Source organism: Ammospiza nelsoni, chromosome 9, assembly GCF_027579445.1.
Source record: "Ammospiza nelsoni isolate bAmmNel1 chromosome 9, bAmmNel1.pri, whole genome shotgun sequence".
Lineage (NCBI taxonomy): Eukaryota > Metazoa > Chordata > Aves > Passeriformes > Passerellidae > Ammospiza > Ammospiza nelsoni.
In genome coordinates this window covers 13,037,065-13,059,083 of record NC_080641.1, presented here as the reverse complement: position 1 = coordinate 13,059,083, position 22,019 = coordinate 13,037,065, and the positions used below count along the sequence as shown (strand labels likewise).

At 46.9% G+C, this 22,019-nt stretch overlaps 1 protein-coding gene across 1 annotated transcript in view; it reads left to right on the top strand.

The window, feature by feature from the left end:
* LAMC1 (laminin subunit gamma 1) overlaps positions 1-20,619 on the top strand; it is a 67,399-nt gene extending 46,780 nt beyond the window's left edge. The window contains exons 4-28 of the mRNA XM_059477740.1: positions 273-439; positions 1,341-1,529; positions 3,449-3,566; positions 3,658-3,756; positions 3,863-3,999; positions 4,844-4,966; positions 5,054-5,243; positions 5,435-5,547; positions 6,822-7,043; positions 7,132-7,320; positions 8,641-8,886; positions 9,155-9,308; positions 9,742-9,884; positions 10,588-10,766; positions 10,921-11,077; positions 13,340-13,545; positions 13,936-14,015; positions 14,354-14,491; positions 14,680-14,824; positions 15,165-15,314; positions 15,702-15,816; positions 16,147-16,346; positions 16,571-16,729; positions 17,199-17,298; positions 17,656-20,619. Coding sequence (XP_059333723.1) covers positions 273-439; positions 1,341-1,529; positions 3,449-3,566; positions 3,658-3,756; positions 3,863-3,999; positions 4,844-4,966; positions 5,054-5,243; positions 5,435-5,547; positions 6,822-7,043; positions 7,132-7,320; positions 8,641-8,886; positions 9,155-9,308; positions 9,742-9,884; positions 10,588-10,766; positions 10,921-11,077; positions 13,340-13,545; positions 13,936-14,015; positions 14,354-14,491; positions 14,680-14,824; positions 15,165-15,314; positions 15,702-15,816; positions 16,147-16,346; positions 16,571-16,729; positions 17,199-17,298; positions 17,656-17,912 — 3,976 coding nt within the window. The 3' untranslated portion in view covers positions 17,913-20,619. The remainder of the gene's footprint in view (positions 1-272; positions 440-1,340; positions 1,530-3,448; positions 3,567-3,657; positions 3,757-3,862; positions 4,000-4,843; positions 4,967-5,053; positions 5,244-5,434; positions 5,548-6,821; positions 7,044-7,131; positions 7,321-8,640; positions 8,887-9,154; positions 9,309-9,741; positions 9,885-10,587; positions 10,767-10,920; positions 11,078-13,339; positions 13,546-13,935; positions 14,016-14,353; positions 14,492-14,679; positions 14,825-15,164; positions 15,315-15,701; positions 15,817-16,146; positions 16,347-16,570; positions 16,730-17,198; positions 17,299-17,655) is intronic.
* The last annotated feature ends 1,400 nt before the right edge of the window (positions 20,620-22,019 follow it).

The following is a 22,019-nucleotide window of genomic DNA, read 5'->3' as shown; positions in this document are numbered from 1 at the left end:
GCCCGTTGTCCCAGCACTACATGCCCTGATAAAAAGTTTCTTTGTTTTGTAAACCCCTTTTAGATATTAGAAGGCCTCCATAAGATATCCATGAAGCTCCCTCTTCTCCAGGCAGAATGATAGCAGTTTTGTTCTCGATTTTGTTGTAATAATTTACCTTCAAATTTCTCTCATCTCAGATTTTGAGATCTGGGCCCTGTTTTTTGCTGTTGCTTTGTGAGTGACCCGGAGCCCTGGAGTTTTAATACCTGTTCTTACCTCACCTCAACCAGGTGCAAGTGCAACGGGCACGCCAGTGAGTGTGTGAAGAATGAGCTTGGCAAGCTGGTCTGCAACTGCAAGCACAACACCTTTGGGGTGGACTGTGAGAAGTGCCTTCCTTTCTTCAACGACCGCCCATGGAGGAGAGCGACGGCCGAGAGCGCCAACGAGTGCCTGCGTACGTGAGCTGTCAGGGACAGCCTGGCTGGGGCAGGGCCCTGCCTCTGCTGCCAGCCACAAGCTGGCCCTGCCTGCTTCCAACTTCAGTTACAGCCAGCATTAAGCACAGTTCATGGGGCTCTTGGTCATTCTACTCCTGTCCTGTGAGAGCTTTCTGGTAGATCCCTAGGAATGGGCATCTCCTTTCTGCAGAAGGATGTGTACCACCCGTCTTTCGTAAAGAAATGTACAGGCTTGTACTTCATGAGGCCCATGGGAAAAAAATCTGTTTACTATGCTGGAGTATAACTGCCCTTTCAAAAGCTCCTCATTTAGCATCAGCTGATTTTTGTGTTTGGGTTATTGGCTTTTACAGTTACTTGTTGATTATTTAACCTAATTTCCAGACCGCAGATGCAGGTCTCTGTCACAGAACACCAATTTGCTTGCTATTTTGTTCCAGACTACAGCTCCTGGTAGTTTACTTTATGGGGAAGCTTTTTGAGACAGAAAAGTTTTCTTCCTGTCTGACCTCTGTGTGTCTAGATAGGTCCCAGCTGTCTGTGGCTTCCCTCAATGGGCTGGTGAAGTTGGGATGTTCCGCTCTCTAGGGATTTGCAATACGGGGGAGAAGCTCTCATTACAGCGTGGAGCAGCCTCATGTTACCTTTTCATGCTTGTTTGCATGACAGAGATCGGTGCTGCTGTGTGGGAGGACAACATTTTGGCTGCACATGGCAGCCTGATGTTGAAAGAAGTGGGGTAGCAAATGCTGGTTTTGTTTTGGGCATTGATGAGCATGGTGCCATCTTGGTCTCGGAGTGGTAAAAAGCTCCTTCCCCAGCTCGCCCAGAGCTGAACTGAGGGTGGGATGTGTGCTGTGGGACAGGCTGGTCACTGACAGTGCCGTGTCTTTGCAGCGTGTGAGTGCAGCGGGCGCTCCCAGGAGTGCTACTTCGACCCCGAGCTGTACCGCGCCACGGGCCACGGCGGGCACTGCACCAACTGTGCCGGCAACACCGACGGGCCCCGCTGCGAGCGCTGCCGCCATGGCTTCTACCGCCTGGCCAGCGAGCAGGGCTGCCTGCCCTGCAGCTGCAACCCCGTCGGTGAGTGAGCGCTGCTGCTGGCACACTGACAGCACAGAACCCACCTCTGCTCTCCCTCATGCTGCTCGTTGTGGGCTTGTTTGGATTGCTTGTCTTTTTTCCCATGTAGGAAATGTTTATTGGATTGTATTTTGGTTTAAGTTGTCCTTGGATCTAAATGGAGTTAGGGTGGCAAGGGCAGATGGGTCACCTCTGCAGCACTTACTCCTTTGAATTTATTCTGAAATAGATTTTTTTTTTTCCCCCACTGTGTATGTGTTACCCTGGATGCTCCCAGTACTAAAGAACTCATTTAAATTCTTAATAACCAAGATGATGTGAGTGGGTATTTCTGGAAGTTGTTCATGCTGAGAAATTGTAGTGAACTTTAGCTGCTGCATCAGTTTCTCCTACCAAGTATCCAAGCACTATAAATACAAACCAGTGAAACATTAAACACAAAAGAGGGTGGGGTGAGATAGAACAAACTCAAAATGTGTAGTTAAACTCCTTTAAAATAAATGGGGATGGGGGTAACTGTGGCAGGAGACTATATCTTTTATTGTGTAGGGAGCCACTTAAACTGTAAGGAGTGATCCCATAACTACACCAAGCCCACAGCAATAAGGTGGAAGGAGGGAAAAGGGTAGCAAATAGTAAGATATGATGTGAGGTTTCAAAAGAGAAGCTGACATAAGTCATTGCTTGCAGCATGCCCTAAAAGCAGCCAGGGAGAGATCTGCCAGGGTACATCTCCCATCTAATTTTGTCAAGGAGTCATTCACTTGTGAAATTTTTGACCAATAAAGGCCTTTTCTTCTTCTGACAGCTTTCCTGGGTCCTTGTGTTAGACCTTATTTTAAGAGGAGTGTGGGTTGGTGTGAGCGGAGATGGTTGAAAAGATGGAGGGAGGTGACTTCTCAGGTCTTTAAGGACAGCCTTTATAACTTAGCCATTAGCTTGTATGCCATGACTCACTGACACCCAGAGTCTATTTCAATCTCCTGGATATGTTTGGATTGGTATTTTTTATCAAGTACTGTTTCTTCCTAAATAATCCTAAGTGGGACTGCAAAGGGGATTTGAACTTTGGCTGTATATGGTAAAGGTTTTGTGAGTTCTTCTGTCCCGTCCAGCCTAATCATCTTATAACTCTTCACTTTGCTGTAATCTTCTGGTGTGGATTGAAGTGGAAACAAGCAACTATTTCTGTATATTAAAATATTTTTCTCCTGCTAGTTAACTCTTACAGTGCTGACAGCTCCGAGGCTGGCAGCTACATGGATGCTTGGGAGAAAGCATTTTGTCCACTGTGGATTAAAGAAACCTGCTGCTGCTTTTTGTGCAAGACCACTTGAATAGAGCAGTACTGAGGAAGGCATACTTCCAAAAATTAGCGTTTTGCTCATGAGTTTACTAGGATTCATAGTGGCACATGCAGCCTTGTTCCAAAGAGGTAGTTTAGTCTTTAAATACAGCTTAAGAATCAAGGAAGGAAATTGGAGCGTGAAAGGGGGAGGTCAGGGTAAGGGGAGATGCTGATTACAGGGAGCACAAGGGATTCAGGGAATAAAATCTTGGAAATTACATATTGCAGAGTAAAACAGATGTGGAATTGGAGGCATGCAAATGTAGCACTGAGAATGAAGCAGGAGAGGGCAATTTGGAGTTAAAATTATATTTTATATATAAAGAGGTTAGTTGTTAGGAAAAAAAGGCTGAATATCATTTGGGAAGACTAGATAACAGCTCAACTGTCTAGAGCTGCCAGGGAAAAATCCCTGGGAGCTAGAGGCAGTCTTTAGGTAAGCTGTCACTCATCAGCTTGAGGCTGTGCTTCGCTCTTTCTTCTTCCTTATTTCTTGGCCATTGTGTGAAGTGTGAGTAGCTGATGGAGCCGGGTGTGTGTGCTGAGGTGGCTGTCCCTGCTGTCCCCACAGGCTCCCTCAGCACACAGTGTGACAGCTATGGCCAGTGCAGCTGCAAGCCCGGAGTGATGGGGGACAAATGTGACCGGTGCCAGCCAGGGTTCCACTCTCTCTCCGAAGCTGGCTGCAGGTAAGGAGGATTGCAGCTCTCTAGAGGAAAACTAGGCTTTTTTAAAAGCTTTCTCTGCGTGCCTCTTACTGAACTCTCCTGACACCCCCAGGCCCTGTTCTTGCAATGCTGCTGGCAGCACAGGGGAGTGCAATGTTGAGACAGGGCGGTGTGCGTGCAAGGACAATGTGGAAGGGTTCCACTGTGAGAGGTGAGTTTTTCTTCCCATGGCTTTGTTTTCAAGAATGAAAAACATTTGAGCAAGGACCTGGGGTTAAGCATCAGGGAAATTAATTCTCTTTCCTTCACATCTTCAGATGCAAACCTGGATTTTTCCATCTGGAGTCCTCCAATCCAAGAGGCTGTACCCCCTGCTTCTGTTTTGGACACTCTTCAGTCTGCACCAGTGCTGTGGGCTACAGTATCTATAGCATCACCTCCAATTTCGAGTTTGGTAAAACTGAGCTTTCCTTTGTATCTCAGATTGGGCTGTAGACTCAAGTCAGAAGCTATTAAAAAGCCCCAACTCCTTCCTTTCTGTGCAAGACCACAAACCTTGGGCAGACAGGGCTAGGATCCCTCTTTTGGAAGTGCTGAGGTTTCTATGTCTGCAGCTTGTTTGTTCAGATGGGGAGGCATGAATTCACAGCTCTGGCCTCGGGCACACAGCTATTGTACACCATGCAGGTGCAAGTGGGAATTGCAAATAGAAACCTTTTCTGTCCTGAGAGGTGTGCTGACAAAGCAGAGTTTCCTCAGTTCTAGAATCAAGTCAGGACTTTCTGATTGAGAGGATCAAAATCACATCAGATTTGGGGTTTACATGGCTCTGAATAAAATGCAGTTGTGTTTCCTATGAGTGTAAGCCCAGGAAAAATCTGTTCCTTTCATGCAGTCAATTTCATGTGTACGCGTGTTTTTATTCTGCATAGTCTGAAAATAACATCTTTTTAATTAAAATTCCACTGGAGAACAGTTCATACAAAGGCTGTAGCTCTCAACAAATTGTAGTGGCCTGCAGGTTTTTCTATCTCTGCTTATGCTCTTTAGAAAAGAAGGTTTTGGACTAGTAGTCATCAGAGAGTTCAAAGTTCAGAGGTTTCAAGTCAGCACTTGAGTCAGGGGCTTAAATTGGAGAAGTGGTGTTTACTATCTGAGTTCTTCTGCACAGCTGCTTTCTGCAGCCTGTCAGTGCCCACACACATTAGATTAGCTAAGACACGAACAGTGTGATGCAAGAAGTGTGTGCAAATCTCCATCTTCCAAGGGTATTAATTCTTGCCTGTCTGATTGTTCAGGAGAGGATGAGTGGCGTGCTGAGCAGCGAGATGGCTCAGAGGTCCTGCTGCAGTGGAGTGCTGAGACGCAGGATATCTCCGTTATCTCTGACACCTACTTCCCCATGTACTTCGTTGCACCACGTAGGTCATTCCAAAAGCATGGCTTTCTGTGCTGCTTGTGCCCTTTGTGTTCTGTCCCCTAACTGTAAGGATTTCTTCCCCTTTCAGGCAAGTTCTTGGGCAACCAGGTTTTGAGTTATGGGCAAAACCTGACCTTCTCCTTCCGTGTGGACAGGCGGGACACGCGCCTCTCTGCAGAGGACCTGGTGCTGGAAGGGGCTGGGCTGAGAGTGTCTGTGCCTCTCATTGCCCAGGGCAACTCCTACCCCAGTGAGAATGTGCAGACCTACACCTTCAGGTACAGTGGGAGCAGCTGTCACCTAGCCTGGGCTGTCTTTGGCCTCTGAGCTCTTGAGGAAACGGAGATCGTTGGGTTTGAACTTATGTGGGTGATGTTGCAATAGCACAGCGCTGTTGCAAAGGGAGCTTTTGAGAGGGTGCAGCTGTTAGCTGCAAACTGTGCTGATCATGCTTGGCTCTTCTCCCCAGGCTCCATGAGGCTGCAGATTACCCATGGAGGCCTGCTCTTACAGCATTTGAATTCCAAAAGCTTCTCCACAACTTGACTTCCATCAAGATCCGTGGGACATACAGTGAGAGAAGTAAGTCACTGAACAGAACGTCACATAAGAGGGGGTAAACTGGTTTGTTTGGGTTGCTTCATTGTAGGGCCCAGCCATAAGCAGCTGTGGCAGCTTATTTGGCAAAGCTTGTGCCAATGGCTTTTCACCTGGTTTTCCTGTGTAGCATCTTCTCCCAGGCCTCCTGAAGAGGATATGGGAAAGAAAAGTGTTGTCTTTGAATGTCTGAATGCCGAACACTTACCAACTGCTGATTCCTTGCTCTGGACATGGGAATTTTTCTTTGTTGAGTAGCCACTATCCTCCAGTGGGTAAAAATACATAGTACAGAGTACTGAAGGAGGATGTAGGAAGTTTACAGCACTTGGCTTTAAGTTTGGCTACACTGAAAATGGTTACATCTCTTTCTGAGTCTTGCCTTTACATGACAAATGGGAAGGACAAGGTCTAAAGTGCTGCCTGTGCAGAACCTGAGTGAAAGTTCCTCATAATGAAGATTTATAAAAATTGGCATGAATTAGAAGCAAAAATAGGTCCTTAGTTAATGCTGTGTGATGAAGAATTTTTGCAGAAAGATGCAAAGGATGAATTTGCATTTGGGAAAGGTGGGAAAACTGCAAGTGTTTCAGAGAGGTGGCCCATAATGAGGAATGTGCAGCTGTGAAATGGAGGCGTAGAAAGGTGTGGAGCAAACCATCTGTGAGTGCTGTAGCCACTGCTAGTATGTAGGAACTGGGGCTCTGCTCAGTGCACTGGAACTGCTGCAGTGGTACAGACACAGTGATACAAGTTTAAAGTCAGCTGTATCTGAACTCTGTTTTGCTCCAGGGAAGGGGCTGGGAGTAGAGGAGGGAAGTGCTGAGATTCCAGAGGAAGGAATGGCTTGAGAGGAATAGTTGGCGAGTTTGTCCCGAGGCGTGGTTTGCAGACGGTGTATTACAATTGTTAGAGACATGTTCTGGCTTGAAAGCCAGGAATGGTTTTGGTATTTGATTTGGAAATGGAAACCATACACATGTAAAATATAACTTAATTTTAATTGACTGTACTTGCTGTTCTCAGATTCTCCTCTGTATTGTCATTCTCAGCTTTCCTACCCTGCATGTTCCCTTGGTGAGCTCCAGTGCATCTTTGCTCATCTCTCTAAACCTTCCTGGAGGGTTTTGCATATGATTCATTTTTCCAACTGCAAACACCCTCCTGTCTGCCCCTCATACCCCTCGTTCAGCTGTGTTTGGAGAAGAGGTGATGATAGCCTTTGTGGTTACAGACGGTTTTCCCTTGGTGCTTTCTAGGTGCCGGTCACCTGGATGATGTCACCATCACAAGTGCTCGCCCTGGACCCGGTGTGCCTGTGGCCTGGGTGGAGAGCTGCTCGTGCCCAGTGGGATACGAGGGGCAGTTCTGTGAGCGCTGCACCTCCGGGTACCGCCGAGAGAGCCCCGGCCTGGGGCCCTACAGCCCCTGCGTGCCCTGCACGTGCAACGGGCACAGCGAGACCTGCGACCCCGAGACGGGTGAGAGACAAACGGGGAGCAGCAGGAGCGTGCTGCTTCTCCTCTGGGTTGGACAGTGAAGCAAAACTCACATCCCTCTCTGTTGCAGGTATGTGCAATTGCAGGGATAACACGGCAGGAACTCACTGTGAAAAGTGCAGTGATGGGTACTATGGCGATGCCACGGCTGGCACAGCCTCGGACTGCCAGCCCTGCCCGTGCCCGGGCACCTCGAGCTGTGCCATCGTGCCCCGCACCAAGGAGGTGGTGTGCACCAGCTGCCAGGCTGGCACTACAGGTGTGTTCCTACACAAAACATTTTTCTCTACATCCACATGCTTGTGGAAATGTCTCCTGCTAGTTCTTGTTCTCTGATCCACAGTGAAAGCTGCTGCATCTTCTGGTTCAAATCCTTCTCCCTTCCTCAGCCCTATTTTCTATCCTGTGTGAGGCTTGGGGTTTCACAAGTTTTTCATGCCTGTTTCTTGAGAACAAAAGGTTTGATCTGCAAAGTCTGAGCATTTCTGTGCTGTATATGAGAGACATGCTGCCTTCCAGTAGAGCTCTGATGATGGCATGGTGTTGGGCAGAAAATAGATTTAAAAGAGCCAGGAAGGCAGGTCAGACTGAAATAAAATTAGAAGGTGCAGTTTGCCAGCAAATGAGGCTCTACAGGATGCTTCCTAGGAAGAGCAGAAAGGCTACAGTGACTCACGAAATGCTGTCCAAAAAAATAGAAGATCAAATTAGTGCTCAGCAATTTTAAGGAGAAATACGTGAACAGATACTGATCTTTTTTTCTTAGCAATAAGCTGTGAAGTCCAAGCATGTAACTGAGTTGTTAAGCAGAATTTTTTGTTCTGCCTGCAAGCAGCAAGGAAGCCATAGGATGATTGGCAGCCTTCATGCTTCTCTGCTGATTTCATGCTTGGCATGGCAGAGTCCAAAGTACAGAATACCTGTACATTCTTGAGTGCTTAGGAAAGCCTCTGACCAAGCACATAAGCAGCTCATGGGGGTTCCTGTGAGTGCCACTGAATTGTGAACCAAAGCAGGGCCCTTCAGCTCAGGTGTCTGTAGCAGCTGATCTTTCTTGTAGCTATGTGATTGCAGAGGAGTTTCTCCTGTCTCATGCCACCTTTTTGGGATGTGAGGGAAAAGGGGGTTTGTTTGTGCAAGAGCTGCCTAAGAAGGGGAACTCATAACTGGCTGGGGAGGTCAGATCTGCAGTAAGTGTAGGCAGCTGCTGAATTGGATGCTTCAGTGGCTGCCTGTGGAGGTTTGGCAGGTCTCATTGGCAGAGGAGCTTCCTGGAGCAGTGATGCCCCATGGAACTCTACCTCTTGGGATTCTTAAATTAACAACAAATTGCAGCAAATTGGTTTGGCTTAAAGGGATAAGAGGGGAAGGAAGAATGGAAATCATTCATAATGCAAAGTTCCACCAAAAAATCAGCTTAAATTTAGAGATGGGGAGGGATTTGTGTCTGGCCCCAGCAGAGGGATGAAAGGGAAGAAGCTGAGGAGTTTACTTTTCAGAAGGGAGGGCAGAGGGGATCCATGTGAGATGGCAGCACAGGGCTTTCTGCTGCAGCACCCGTGTCTGTGTTGTGTCCCAGGCAAGAGGTGTGAGCTGTGTGATGATGCCTATTTCGGAGACCCGCTGGGCAGGAATGGTGCGGTGAGGCCGTGCCGCCTGTGCCAGTGCAACAACAACATCGACCCCAACGCCGTGGGCAACTGCGACCGCCAGACCGGAGAGTGCCTCAAGTGCATCTACAACACCGCTGGCTTCTACTGCGACCGCTGCAAGGATGGCTTCTTTGGGAACCCCCTGGCCTCTGACCCCTCGGACAAGTGCAGAGGTGAGACTTGCTTCTGGTTGCATTTAAAAATGGTTCTGTCCCCAGAAGCTGCTGTCCGGCTGTCACTTGTGCCCGTCAGCAGCAATGTGTGGCTTTACCCTGATTCGGTGGTTTGAGCTTGCTAAAAGCCTTATCTTTGTGGGCACTTAGTGTGATGCAGGGGCTGGGTGGCCATGTGGTTTGGATTGAGGCCCATTACAGTAAGTACCAACACCACAAGGGATTTCTAACTCTGTGCATGTTTTTCCATACCTTTTTATTTTTGCAGCTTGTCACTGCAATCCCTACGGCACAGTGAATCAGCAGACAATCTGCAATCAAGTGACTGGGCAGTGTGAGTGCTTGTCTCACGTCACTGGGAGAGACTGCAGTGCCTGTGAGCCTGGATTCTTCAACCTCCAGAGTGGACGTGGCTGTGAGAGGTGAGGTTTGGCTTGGCTTGTGTCACAGACCCTGGTTTTGGAGGGTCTGTGCTTACATTGTGCAGGAATGTGATGTTGGTCACAAGTAACAGGTGTTCCTCTGCTGCTGTGGATGGGGAAGAGCAGTGGTCAAGGAGCAACTACTAAGGCTGTACAAAAAGCCTGACTTATAAATAGCCTTATAAAGAGCTCTAAATCAGGGTTTTAAATAGAAAACTGCCACATGACTTCGTGATTGTAGTAGGGGCTCTTGGGCTCTTTTTTTAGTGCAGGCAGCAATGACCTTGCATGGTTCAAAAACTCAGTGCCTTGCCTGCTGCATCTTCACAGCAAGAAAAGTGGCTTTTGGCAAATGCAAATGTTGAGCTGTGCTCTTCAGAGAGGCCCCACTTGTCCCTTCTGTGTCACATCTGACGTGTTCTGCCTCCCCCAGGTGCAACTGCCACGCGCTGGGCTCCACCAGCGGGCAGTGTGACATCCGGACGGGGCAGTGCGAGTGCCAGCCAGGCGTCACCGGCCAGCAATGTGACAGGTGTGAGCCCAACCACTTCAGCTTTGGCTCTGAAGGCTGCAAACGTAAGTCTGAGGGGCTACAGTGAGGCAGGTGGGAAGGATGTTGCACACCCAGCCCTGCCTTTGCTTTCCTTCTGCCTCTGGGAAGGTATTTTGTCACCTTGCTCCTCATCACAGCAGAAGCTGGCACTTTTATGTCCACATTGTGTGTGACATAATTTGATTTCTGTACTACAGCTTATCCCTTTCTTCTTTTGTTACCTTTTTCTTGTCCAACTTTCTAGATATCCAAATTAGTAGATATCTACTTCTCCTTAGTGTAAATATATTCTCTGCATCTTGGCCTCCAACAGCGCTGTTTCCTAATGTGTCCCTGCACAGTTACACTGCAGGTGGCCTCAGTATCCAGGTTCTGTCTGGAGGAGCAGCTGATCATGTAAAAATGATTGCAAAGCAGGTTGATCCAAACTTTCCTTATTAATATCCCTGCCTGTGAAGAGCAGGAAAGCTAACTGCAGTTGGTTACAATGCAATATGGTAGAATGATGCTTTGTGGGAGAGATAATGGCAGCAGTGAACACACACAGTGAATGATGGATCCTGCTTGTGAGTAGAAGCACTGTGATCAGGAGGGAGGTCCAGCTGTGAGTTTGTGCCCCAAAGCTCTTGCAGATGTTTTAGGATATTAAGCATATCCCCTTGTCCTGTGAGTTTTAGGGTATTTGTGCCTGTTCTGCAGTCTGACTGGGGTTTTCCTCCCCTGCAGCCTGTGACTGTGATCCCGAGGGCTCGCGGTCGCTGCAGTGCCGGGAGAACGGACACTGTGAGTGCAAGGAGGGCTTCGTGGGGAGCCGCTGCAACCAGTGCGAGGAGAACTACTTCTACAACCGATCCTGGCCTGGCTGCCAGGAGTGCCCAGCCTGCTACAGACTAGTGAAAGACAAGGTGAGGCCACAGACACTGCTCTTGGTACCACTGGAGATGGTGGCACATGTCCACTTGTGCAGCATTGCAGCCCGTGACTGTTGGTGGTTGCTGACAGCAGAGAGGCTCAAGGTGCTTTGCTGTGTCAGAGCTGTGCTCTGTCCCTCCCATGTAGGTGGCAGAGCAACGTCAAAGGCTGCAGGAGTTGGAAAATCTTATAGCAAATCTGGGTAGCAGAGAAGAAGGTGTAACTGATGAAGCCTTTGAAGAGCGGTTGAAGCAGGCAGAAAGAGAGGTTACAGAGCTGCTCCATGAAGCACAAAAGAGCAAAGGTGAGTTGACCTGATCAGACATGGACCAACTAAATGAGTTCTTTGCCTCATGTTCCTGTTCCCTTTGGAGACAGCATGTTATATTTCTAGCCAGTTCTGTGCTCCAGGATTGACAGCAATTTCAGGCAGCACTGAATGTTATCATAACAACAGTGGCTGTGCTTTTATCCATGCTGTTCTACCAGTGGTCTTTGTTGTACATGGAAGTAAAGATCTGCCTCTAGGTCTGCATGGATGGAAGTGTTTTATGCATTACCCTCTTCTCTCGATGCAAAGGAGGGTTTTATTTGTTACACGAGCAGAAAACTTTCCAGTACACTTATTATGTTTTAAATTTGCTCAGACATCTTGGGATCAAGTAGTTCTTGTTGATCTGATCATCAGTGATCAGAATGAAGGCTTCAAAATCCTGATGGCAAACTTAATTATTCCACCATCAAGTGTAGAATATTCTGAAGAATGTTGTTTTTCCTGTTAAACTCTGTTTCAAATTGATTCTTGTGTTGTCACCACTACCACAGGATGTTTGTCATGTCTGTGACAGTGGTTTGTCCTTAGGGTCTCTTTAATGTATAAGATGATGTGTGTTTTGGAAAAGAGAAGCCTGAAGAAGACTATTGACTTTGCAGTAAAAGATGTTCCCCTGGGAGCTGGTTCAGTGATTTCAGACCATTTTGGGAAAATTTGTCCCCTTTGTGTGAAGCTGGGAAAAAGCTAACACACATCTAATGCTGGCATTTGCTTGGGAAGATTCCTGCCAGTGAGAATGGTTGCTTAAGATTTTGTTAGCTTTAGCTGAGGTAGATTTTTATTGCCTAGATAATAGTCCTACATATGGGGGTAGCAGGGTGGGGATTGCAGAAAGATGAGGGAATGGATTTGGTTTTGTGGTGGAATTTTGATCTGTCTTAGAATCATAGAATCATTTATTTGGAAATACCCTCAAGATCAAGTCCAACTGTTCCCTGCCCCCCAGCACTGCCAAGGTCACCATTAACCCATGTTCCCAAGTGCCACATCCACCCAGCTTTAGGATCCCTCCAGGGACAGTGATTCAGCATTTCCCTAGGCAGCCCTTTAAGTGAATAAATTTTTCCCACTATCCAAACAAAACCTCCCCAGGCACAGCTTGAAGCTGTTTCCTCTCATCCTGTCTCTGTTCCTTGGGAGCAGAGCCCGACACCCTGGGTGCACCCTCCTGTCAGGGAGTTGTGGATAGACAGAAGGTCCCCCCTGAGCCTCCTTTTCTCCAGGCTCAACTCCTCCCAGCTCCTTCAGCTGCTCCTCATGAGACTGGTGCTCTAAACTCTTCCCCAGCTCCAGGTTCTTATCTTACTAAGAGGGCAAGGTAAATGCAACAAAAACTACCCTGGCAAAAATCTGTGCACACCTGAAGAAGTTTTTTCTGTTTTTCTGTGGTAGTATGTTTTTGAAATGTGTGAAATGTTCATGTTCAATACTTAAGATGTGCTGCAAGGTCAAGGTATTTGATCAATCTTAATTTTGGAGTTCTGTGGGCTTTGGCTTGCAGTTTAATCATTGGTAACACTCTCAGCTTTTCAAAAGTTACTGCCATGGTTGTGAGGCACATACCGTGCTGTGATGCCTCCATTATTAAGATGCTGTTGTGGAGAGTTACATGATGGTCCAAAAATTTGGTGAAGTGTGGGTGCCTTATAAATCCTACATATGTGAAAACCAAGGCTCACAGCTTTTGCCAGCCCTTTGGTTTAGGAGAGTTTGGAGTGGGTTTGCTATTTTACACAGCTCCTGGCTGCTCCATATGGAGCTCCTTAGGTCTTTCCTTGGAGTAGCCATTATTGCCCTGAGTGTGGAAAAATGTATGTCTGCACTATTCATCCACCTCTGCTCAATTTCTAGGAGATAAGCTAAAGGGAATTTGCCAAACAGACATTTCATACCTATTGAGGAGCAGCTCTGTTGTCATTTTAAGTCAATGAGAGAGGTAAACATGAGAGGTAAAACGTGATTCTGAACACAAAATCTCCCATCAGAGTCAGTTCCAACAACCAGCAGGATTGTCTTATTAACAGTTAATGGCTTTTCATTTCTCCTGTTTGGTGCACATTCTGATCATGACTTTGATCTCAAGCTAAGTGACTTGTGAAATGGCTTTGCCTGGTTCCCTTCCAGTAGGGGATTAACCTACCAATGTGGTGCCTGCTGTGGTAAGCTGCTGCTCCAGCTTCTCTTCCCGCTCTAATTAATTTTGCTTCCTCTCTTTTTTGTCCTGTGTTGCAGACGTAGATCAGGGCCTCATGGATCGTCTCAAAGACATCAACAGCACCTTAGTGAGTCAGCTGAACAGGCTGAGGAACATCCAGGGCACAGTGCAGGACACGGAGAGCCTGGCGGAGCAGGCACGGGTGCGGGTGGAGGACACTGAGGACCTGATCAGCATGGCTTCTGATATGCTGGAGAGGGCCAAGATGGCAGCTGACAACGTGGTGAGTGTGTGCTGGGATCCCACACAGCTGGGGAGGCTGAGAGCCTTTCCTTTTGGGCCTCCAGTGTGTTTCTCCACTTGCTCTCTCCCTCAAACAGCAAATTTGCATCAAGATCATGGGAAATCAGTGAAGGGAGTTCACCACTGTCAGTCACAGATAGTATCTTAGCCCAAACCAACATAAAAGTCTTAAATAAATATTAGCACTGTTGTTTTTCAAGTGGTAAACAGTGATGGAAACTGCATGGAGTTGAAAAAAACATATAGAGAAGTAGGCTAGATACATCTCTAAGCATTTAGATCATGACAATAAATATTTAAAGCAAATACAAATAAAATATGAAAAAAGAGCTTTAAGGGTTTTTTTTTTTCCTTTCTTTTTCTCTTCCAGTCCATTACACCTCCAGAGCAAAGTGGGGACCCCAACAACATGACTCACTTGGCCGAAGAGGCCCGAAAGCTGGCAGAAAGGTAGGCTGTGGCAAGACACACTCATTGTGGTCTGTGTCAGGGTTCTGCTCTTCTCTGCAAGGGGGAAGCAGAATTTCATTTGCTGGCTGGGAAACACACACCCTTTGCTGCTTAAGGGACTGGTGCTGTGGGATGGTGGCTGTGTAGCTCTGAGGGCAAACACTGCTCATGTGGATGACAGACATGGCAACCATCTTCCATTACTAGTGTTTCAGCATCTCCCATATGTAAATCTGGGAAAAGGAAAGAAGGAAAAGTAAGAGAGAATATAATCAAGAACTGAGGATAAAAACTATTGGGTGACAAATCTAATGGCATTATTTTTCTTTTGTCATCAGGCACAAAAAGGAAGCTGATGAGATTGTTCGCACAGCCAAGGCTGCAAATGACACTTCCACGGAAGCGTATCAACTGCTGCTGAAAACCCTGGCTGGAGAAAACCAAACTGCAATTGATATTGATGAGCTCAACCAGAAGTGAGTCAGTAACAGAAAATTGTTTTTATTTCCTGACTTTAGAGCAGTGCTTAAAACTTAAGGCAACCCTCTGTATGCTTTGGATTTTGTGGGAGGTGATTTTTGATTTCTTAGCCTCTCCACTCTCTTCCTAAGTTCAGTTCTACAGAATGTACTGTTTCATAACTGGATCCTTTGGGATTTTTTAGGTACAATCAAGCAAGGAATATTTCTCGAGACCTAGAGAAACAGGCCACCAAGGTGCTTGCGGAGGCAGAGGAAGCTGGAAACAGAGCCCTGCAGATATATGCTAACCTCACCAGCCTGCCTACTGTGGATTCCACAGGGCTAGAGGTATGTGTGGGCACCATCATGTGCACTATTTCTGAGGATTGCTAGGTTGCTGGCATGCCTTACATGTGCTCTGCTAATGTTCTCTGCATAAGAACGCTCTGTGGACAACGCTTCTTGTCCATCTAAGCATAATCGAGCTTTTATGCAATTGCAACATTTATGCAGGAGATATAAATGCAGAAAACCACCTACATAAACCTCACCTCCCCCAGTTTCTGAAAGACAGAAATCTGAGATGTTTGCCAGACGTCTTGGCTTGAATGTAGAAGTGGAAAAATTTACCACCTGTTCAGGAATTCTTTAACATTCAGGAATCTCTGTGTGTGATTTCCACCTGCAGAATAGAGCAAATAAGATCAAGAAGGAAGCAGAGGAACTGGATCAACTAATTGCCAGGAAGCTAAAGGATTATGAGGACTTGAGAGAAGATATGAAAGGAAAGGAACTTGAAGTAAAGAACCTCTTGGAGAAAGGGAAGACAGAGCAGCAGGTCAGTTCCACTTTGTGCAGGCTTTTGTTCCTGGAAAAAAAAAAACAACAAGGAAGACAAGTAACTGGCCAGATGCAAATTACTTCATCTTAGTGTTATTTACTGATTATAAGAATGCTGAAAAATGGCTCCAAAAAGGAGATGCAGAAAGAGGTTAAAAGCAATGGCTTTGAGGCTGTGTGGGAAAATTGGAGATATTTGCCAGATGTGGTGTCAGCTTTGTATTCAGAGCAGTATTCCCAAAGTACACCCACTTATCTGGTCTCAGAGGAAGCACTGCTGTTGTGGATGGTGTTGATGTTTGGGGCTTAACAGTGCTTTTTGATACACTTGCACAATTGTCCTTCAGAAAGTGGGAATGCATTGGTACATGTCCTGTCTCCTCAGACTGCAGACCAGCTCCTGGCTCGAGCAGATGCAGCGAAAGCCCTGGCTGAGGAAGCTGCTCGGAAGAGCAGTGGCACACTACAGGAGGCCAATACCATTCTCAGGAACCTGAAAGGTAAAGAGGAAACACTTGGAATGAATCCTTCAATTCCAGTGTGACAAGTCACTTGGCAGTAGGATATTCTGGTTAAAGAGGCCCTGCTATTGCCCTTATCTGAGTGTAGGGTGTGTTCTTTTGGCTTGTTTTTCTTTAAAGAAAAAGTATAAGCCTTTTCAGGGACTGGAAATTACCTTTTAACTTCCTTATTTAGCATCAGAAGATGTGCAATAGGGAGAGCTGACCCCAGTTTGCTCTTCATCCCTCCAGTGTGAGGGCAGCAAAGCCTTGGGTAGCTTGGTCAGAGGAGCATCCCAAGGCTCTCCTGGATCTGCTTTGCCCCCTTAGACTTTGACAAGCGGGTGAATGATAACAAGACGGCGGCCGAGGAGGCGCTGAAGAAGATCCCTGCCATCAGCCAGACCATTGCAGAGGCCAACAACAAGACTCAGCAGGCAGAGCTGGCACTGGGCAACGCTGCTGCTGATGCCCGTGAGGCCAAGGCCAGAGCAGATGATGCTGAGAAGATTGCCAGCTCTGTTCAGAAGGTGGGTGTGCTGCAGCTCACTCCCCTGAGATCCTGCTGGGGGATTGCAGGAGCTCTTGTTACAGTGTTTCCTGGTGAGCCCCGTGTGCTCCCTGCTCTATTCCCCACTGCACATGCAAAATAAGGCAAGATAGGAAGTCAGTGCATTTTGATGAGAAGGATTGAAGGAAGTTCTGCCCCTGAATTCACCTCTTTTTTCCATCCTCTCCCACCTGTTGGCTGCAGAGTGCTGCTACTACCAGAGCCGAAGCCGACAAGACCTTTGCTGATGTGACAGGACTGGCCAGGGAGGTGGATGACATGATGAAGCAGCTGCAGGATGCAGAGAAGGAGCTGAAGAGGAAGCAGGCTGATGCTGAGCAGGATATGAGGATGGCAAATGAGGTGAGTACTGCTGGCAGGTGACAGCAGTGGCCAGGAGCTGCCTTCTCCCTGCTGTCCTGGCAATGGCGCCTTTCCTCCTGCTCTCCTCGTGCAAAGACAGAGCTGGGTCTAGGCAGTATTCTGGCTCTTCCAAGTTTTAAGTGGGACTGAAAAGGAGACAAGTTCTGGTGCATTAGCATAGGTTCCCTGCTGGAATTTGAGTGCTGCTTTTCCTTTTATTATAGCTAAAACCTGACTGTTTAGCCCTGTTGATTCCATCCTGCCCTTTACTGCAAAATCTTCCTCAGGGATCCCCATCCTGAAATACTCAGAAAACTGATTATCTCCCCAGCCCTGTGATAAAGATCTTTGTGCAGGATTGTTATCCTGGAGTGAGAAGGCAGTGATGTGCTAACTGCAGAGGAGAGGCAACAATTTTGTAATCCCTACACCTTTTTTGTGCTTTCATTTTTTTTTTAATATCCTACAGGCCTCACAGGCTGCCCAGGAGGCAGAAGACAATGCAAGAAAAGCGAAGAACTCTGTGAACAGCCTACTCACTGTCATTAATGACCTGTTGGATCAGCTAGGTAGGACTATGTTCCATGTTCTCTATGCTTTTCCTGATGTGTGCTGGGTTTCCTGCCAGTTTTGTTTGAGGAACCAGATGAATCTTTTGATCTCTTGAAATGGGGTTTGTGTGTATTTGGCAAGGACTTTGGGATTTTTCTTTCCCAAGTAGCCTCAGAGCTTGTTTGGCAATGCTCTGTGTTGGTTTTCAGCAAACTGAAGGCTTCTTGAGGCAGTGGAGATGTCACCCATGTGGTTGGTCCAGTTTCAGAGGCTGGAGATGCCCTGCTGGAGATCTGCTGTGGGCTCAGCTGTGTGAGCCCCCAGGGTGCCATAGAGGTTTTAATGCACTTCACTGTTTGCTTCTGGCTTTTCAGGGCAACTGGAGACAGTGGACTTGAACAAACTGAATGAAATTGAAGGTACCTTGAACAGTGCCAAAGACCAGATGAAAGACAGTGACCTGGACCAGAAAGTGTCTTTCCTTGAGAGAGAAGCCAAGAAGCAAGATGATGCCATACAGGCCTACAACAGGGACATTGAAGAGATCCTGAAGGACATTAACAACCTGGAAGACATCAGGAAGACCTTGCCATCTGGCTGTTTCAACACCCCGTCCATTGAGAAGCCCTAAGGGTGTGCTGGGGGTGGGGGGAATCGCCCTGGTGAGTGGTGTTTCAGCCATGGAGTGCCTTAACACACATTGCCTTCTCCAAATCCCCAACTCTGCTGCTCGCAGCCACTGTTTCCTTTCAAATCAGGATAAGTTGAAAGTTTTGGGGTTTTTTTGTTGGGTTTTTTTTTAATGTTTTGTTTTGTTTTGTTTGTTTTTTTTTTTTTTGTGGGTTTTTTTTTGTTTGTTTGTTTCTTTGGGGTTTGTTTTTTTTTTTTGAGAAGCAAATTAAATATCCGTCTTTGGGCATCAAAGGGGTTTTTTTATATAGATTGTTTTCCTGAGCACTCCACCTTTGCCCCTTCCTCAGACACAGTTTCCTTTTGATTAGTGCAAGGATGAGAGATGCTCTGGACTCTTTATACTGTGGTTCAGAAATAACCATGTGAGCTGTATACAGCAAGGCAAAACTAACACAACTTTCTCTCCTGTCTTCTCCCTTTGTAAAATCCTCAGTCCTGGAGCTCTTTATCCCTATGAAGGAAGGGGATGGCTACCAAAGTATTACTGTAATGGCCAGTATAGCTGCACTCAATTCAGATCCTTCTTCCCAACTTCTAACCCTGTGAATTTATTTTTTTCATCATTAGGTAGTGGCCAATCCAACAGTGTTGGTAGCCTTTGGCAAAATAGCTGAAGCCTCTTTCTGAAATGCTTTCTGTGAGGATGCATTGCTATGAGAGAAAGGCAGCCTCTGATTAGGGCTCTTTGGGAAGATGGGATACTGGTGGAGTGGTGGATCTTGCCAGCCCCACTTCTGTTCTGTGGAGCAGTTTTGGGTCTGGTCTGAAAGCTGCTACCTGCTGGCTAGTCCAGACTGCCAGAGTGTGGAAGCCATGAGCTGCATTCCCATCTGTTGCTACTGAATTTCCAGAGGATCTGTTTTTCTGGGCTGGGAATGTCAGACTGACAGATGAGTTTGTTGAAGCAGGGCAAGTCTTGCTGAAGAGGAGAGCTGCCTTCCAGAGAGTTCTGGCAGCTGCACTGGCCTCCATGCTGAATATCTTTGGGTGGGGAAGGAAGGAGGCACATGAATGGAAATGGAAAGGTCCTGTTTTCTCCCCATCTTTTTCCTGAAGGAGGACAGTGGGATTTTTATCTCTCCTGCCATTGCTCTGGCCTTTTGCCTGTTTCAAAGCTGGGAGGAAGAGCTGGAATTTCCTGGTGCCCTCCTTTCTTTTTGCCTCCCAGTCTCACAGTCACCATAAAGCTGCCACAGCACAGGGACCTCAGGCCAGGCTCAGGTGGCAGCTCTGCCTTTTCCACCAGTCCAGGGCTTCCCTGCAGGCTCCCAGCCCAGGCAGTGCTGCTGCTGGCTGGGAGCAGCAGGGAGCCCCCTGCTCCCTGACAAGAGCATCCTCTGCAGCTTCCTCCTTGCCTCCAGCCTGGCATCCCTCCCCCTTTCCCTGAGATCCAGTATATATCTATCCTTTAACACTATGCAACTTTGTACGTTTGCGTAGCGGGGAAGAAATTATTATCTGACACACACTGGTGCTATTAATTATTTCAAATTTATGTTTTTTGTGTGAATGTGATTTTTTTTCCATTTTTTTATCATGATTATGGTGTGAGGAAGTCTCTCGTGTGTGTGTATGTGTGTGTAAATATACTCAGCCAGATTTCCAGAGTGGCACAGCCTGGCCTCCTCTACGTGCTTTCCCCTGTAGCCATTGGGGCAGGTGCATCATGTATTGCTTCTCTCTGTATCATTCCCTTAAAACTTGGGCTTTCTCCTAGCTGGGCTCCTGCTTGCTTCCCTCTGTTGTATCCCCAGCACCCATCCATAACCACTTTGCTTGTTGGGTGGATGCTTCCAGCCCAGTCTCCAAGGCCAGCCCTGCTCCCCACGGTGCCTGCAGCACCCAGTTTGTGTCCCCTATGCCCTGGGATGCTGTGCCAGCAGTGGAGCAGGGGCTGTGGCTTTGCAGCTGAGCTGGGAGCAGCTGTAGCTCTGTTGGGAGACCAGAACAGCGCTGAGGGGGTCAGAGAGCTGCATTTGGGGACATCTTGGTGCCTCTGTGCAAGGCAGGAGGCTTGGTGCAGACAGTGCTGCTGTTCCCAGCAAGCTCTGCATGGCTCTTGTATCCCTACCCTTCATGACTGTGGGATTTGCCTCCTGCCTGGAAACACCTCTGGAGGAGAGCTCCCTGTGCCTGCACACACAGGGACCTTGGGTCACTCTGGGAAGATAGCTGTGACCACATCACCTCTGCCAAGGCTGTGAGAAGAGCAGATGTGTGCATGCCCTGGCTGATGTCAGGCCTAAGGTTTCCTGCTCTCTTGTGGTGTTGTTTTTTTTTTTTTTTTCTTAAACTGTTTTTAACAGAATTTTATTTTTAAATAAAAAAAAATCTTTATAAGCAATCTGTTAATCAGTACTGCATTACAGCCATTATTCATTGTATAAGTCCAGTTATTTCTTTACGTAATGTGATGATGTGACAGCTGCTGGTGGAGTGCTGGGTGTCATGGATGACATGTGACATCCCTTCATCACCTTATTCCTGACTGTGGCCCCCTCAGTATGTGCCTTCACTCCAGCTTTTTTTGCCTTAATCTGTGGTCTTGCTGTCTGGGGCGGTGAACAAAATGCAACACTTGCAGTTTTTATGTATAAAACAGTATTTCTTATTTATAATAAAGTCTGAATATTTGTAACCCCTTACACCTGGGAATTCTGTTGAGTATTACTTTATTTTTCGTGGTAGGATATTGAAGGTGATGTGTCTTGGTTGCAAGATTCACCTCTTGCTCCTTAGCCTGGTTTGGTGTGGGAAAAAGGGAAAAGAAACTTGGAAATGCATGTGGTGGGTCACAGATGGCAAGGATGATGGTTTTTCCTTGTATCCACTGCTCCACTGCCATGGCTGTGATGGATGTTAAGCTGCTGGTTTTCCAGGGCTTAAAAACAAACTCTGTTGTTGGTGCTGATGCTGTTGGAGTGGCACTGTCTTCCTGGAAAGCCCTGAGGAACTGGGGGAGTTTATTTATCCTGTAAGGAAAAATCTTTTACTAAACAGGTTGAAAAGGATAAGGCTCCTGGGAAAAGAAAAAAAAAAAAAAACAAAACTGAATGAAGAAGCTGAACTTACTGGGAACTGCCACAAATCTGGGTGCTCTGTGTTGTTCCTGGGTCCTTTCTCCCAGAGCCTGGCCTGAATGAAGTAAATTTTTAAGGACAGATTGCAGTGATAAGAGATAGGCTGTTTTCTGCATTCACACTTGTCTTTCAGCTCCAGCTGGATTTCTGTTGTTTTTCTCAGCAGAAGAAAACACACAGGTCTCATTAACTTGCATCAGACCTAATCCCATCTCAGCTGGTAAATTTTTTTTTTTTTTTTGCATGTAAGTTGTGTACTTTCAACCTTTCATTCTTCAGTTGTCACTAACGAATTTGTTTTCTAAAATATGTAATTTTTTTTTTTCTTGCCAATGTTTTTGTGAAGCAAATCCCACCTGGTGAAATCTGGCTGAGGTTTCAGCTGGATTGTGGGGAGCAGACAATGGGTGGTGGGACAGTTGTGACCTTGCATGGGCTATAGGTTGACATGGAGCCTCTTACCATTTTGAGGTGAAAATGCTTAGATTAGGAAGCAAGTCTGTGTCCTTTATTTTATCTTTAGGATTTTTATTTCCAGAAGATAAAGATTTATTTTTTTTAAGATATTTTTTGTGGGCATTGTGCAAATGTGTCTCAGGGGTGATGTTGAGCATGAGCCTCGCATTCATGTGGTTTTCAGAGGTACTGCTGGAGGACAGTGGACGATGACGAGGTAAGAGTACCCTGAGTAGCTGCTCAGAAATCTCTTACAGGGAGGAGCAGACCCAGCTCCAAGGCACCACGATAATGGCTTACAGGTTGCCAAACTGTTATACCAATATTTTGAAGCCCAAGTAGAGATGCCCTGCTCAGATACTCTCTGCTCAGTGTAGCCAGTGCCTGACCAAGGTGGGTGAGGTGGCACCTTGCTGAGCAGTGACCAAGCCATGCCCTGGTACCTTTATTCTCTTTCAGTTCCCTGGGTTTCTTCTCACTGCCCAGGTTCAAGCTCCATCTTCTCTCAC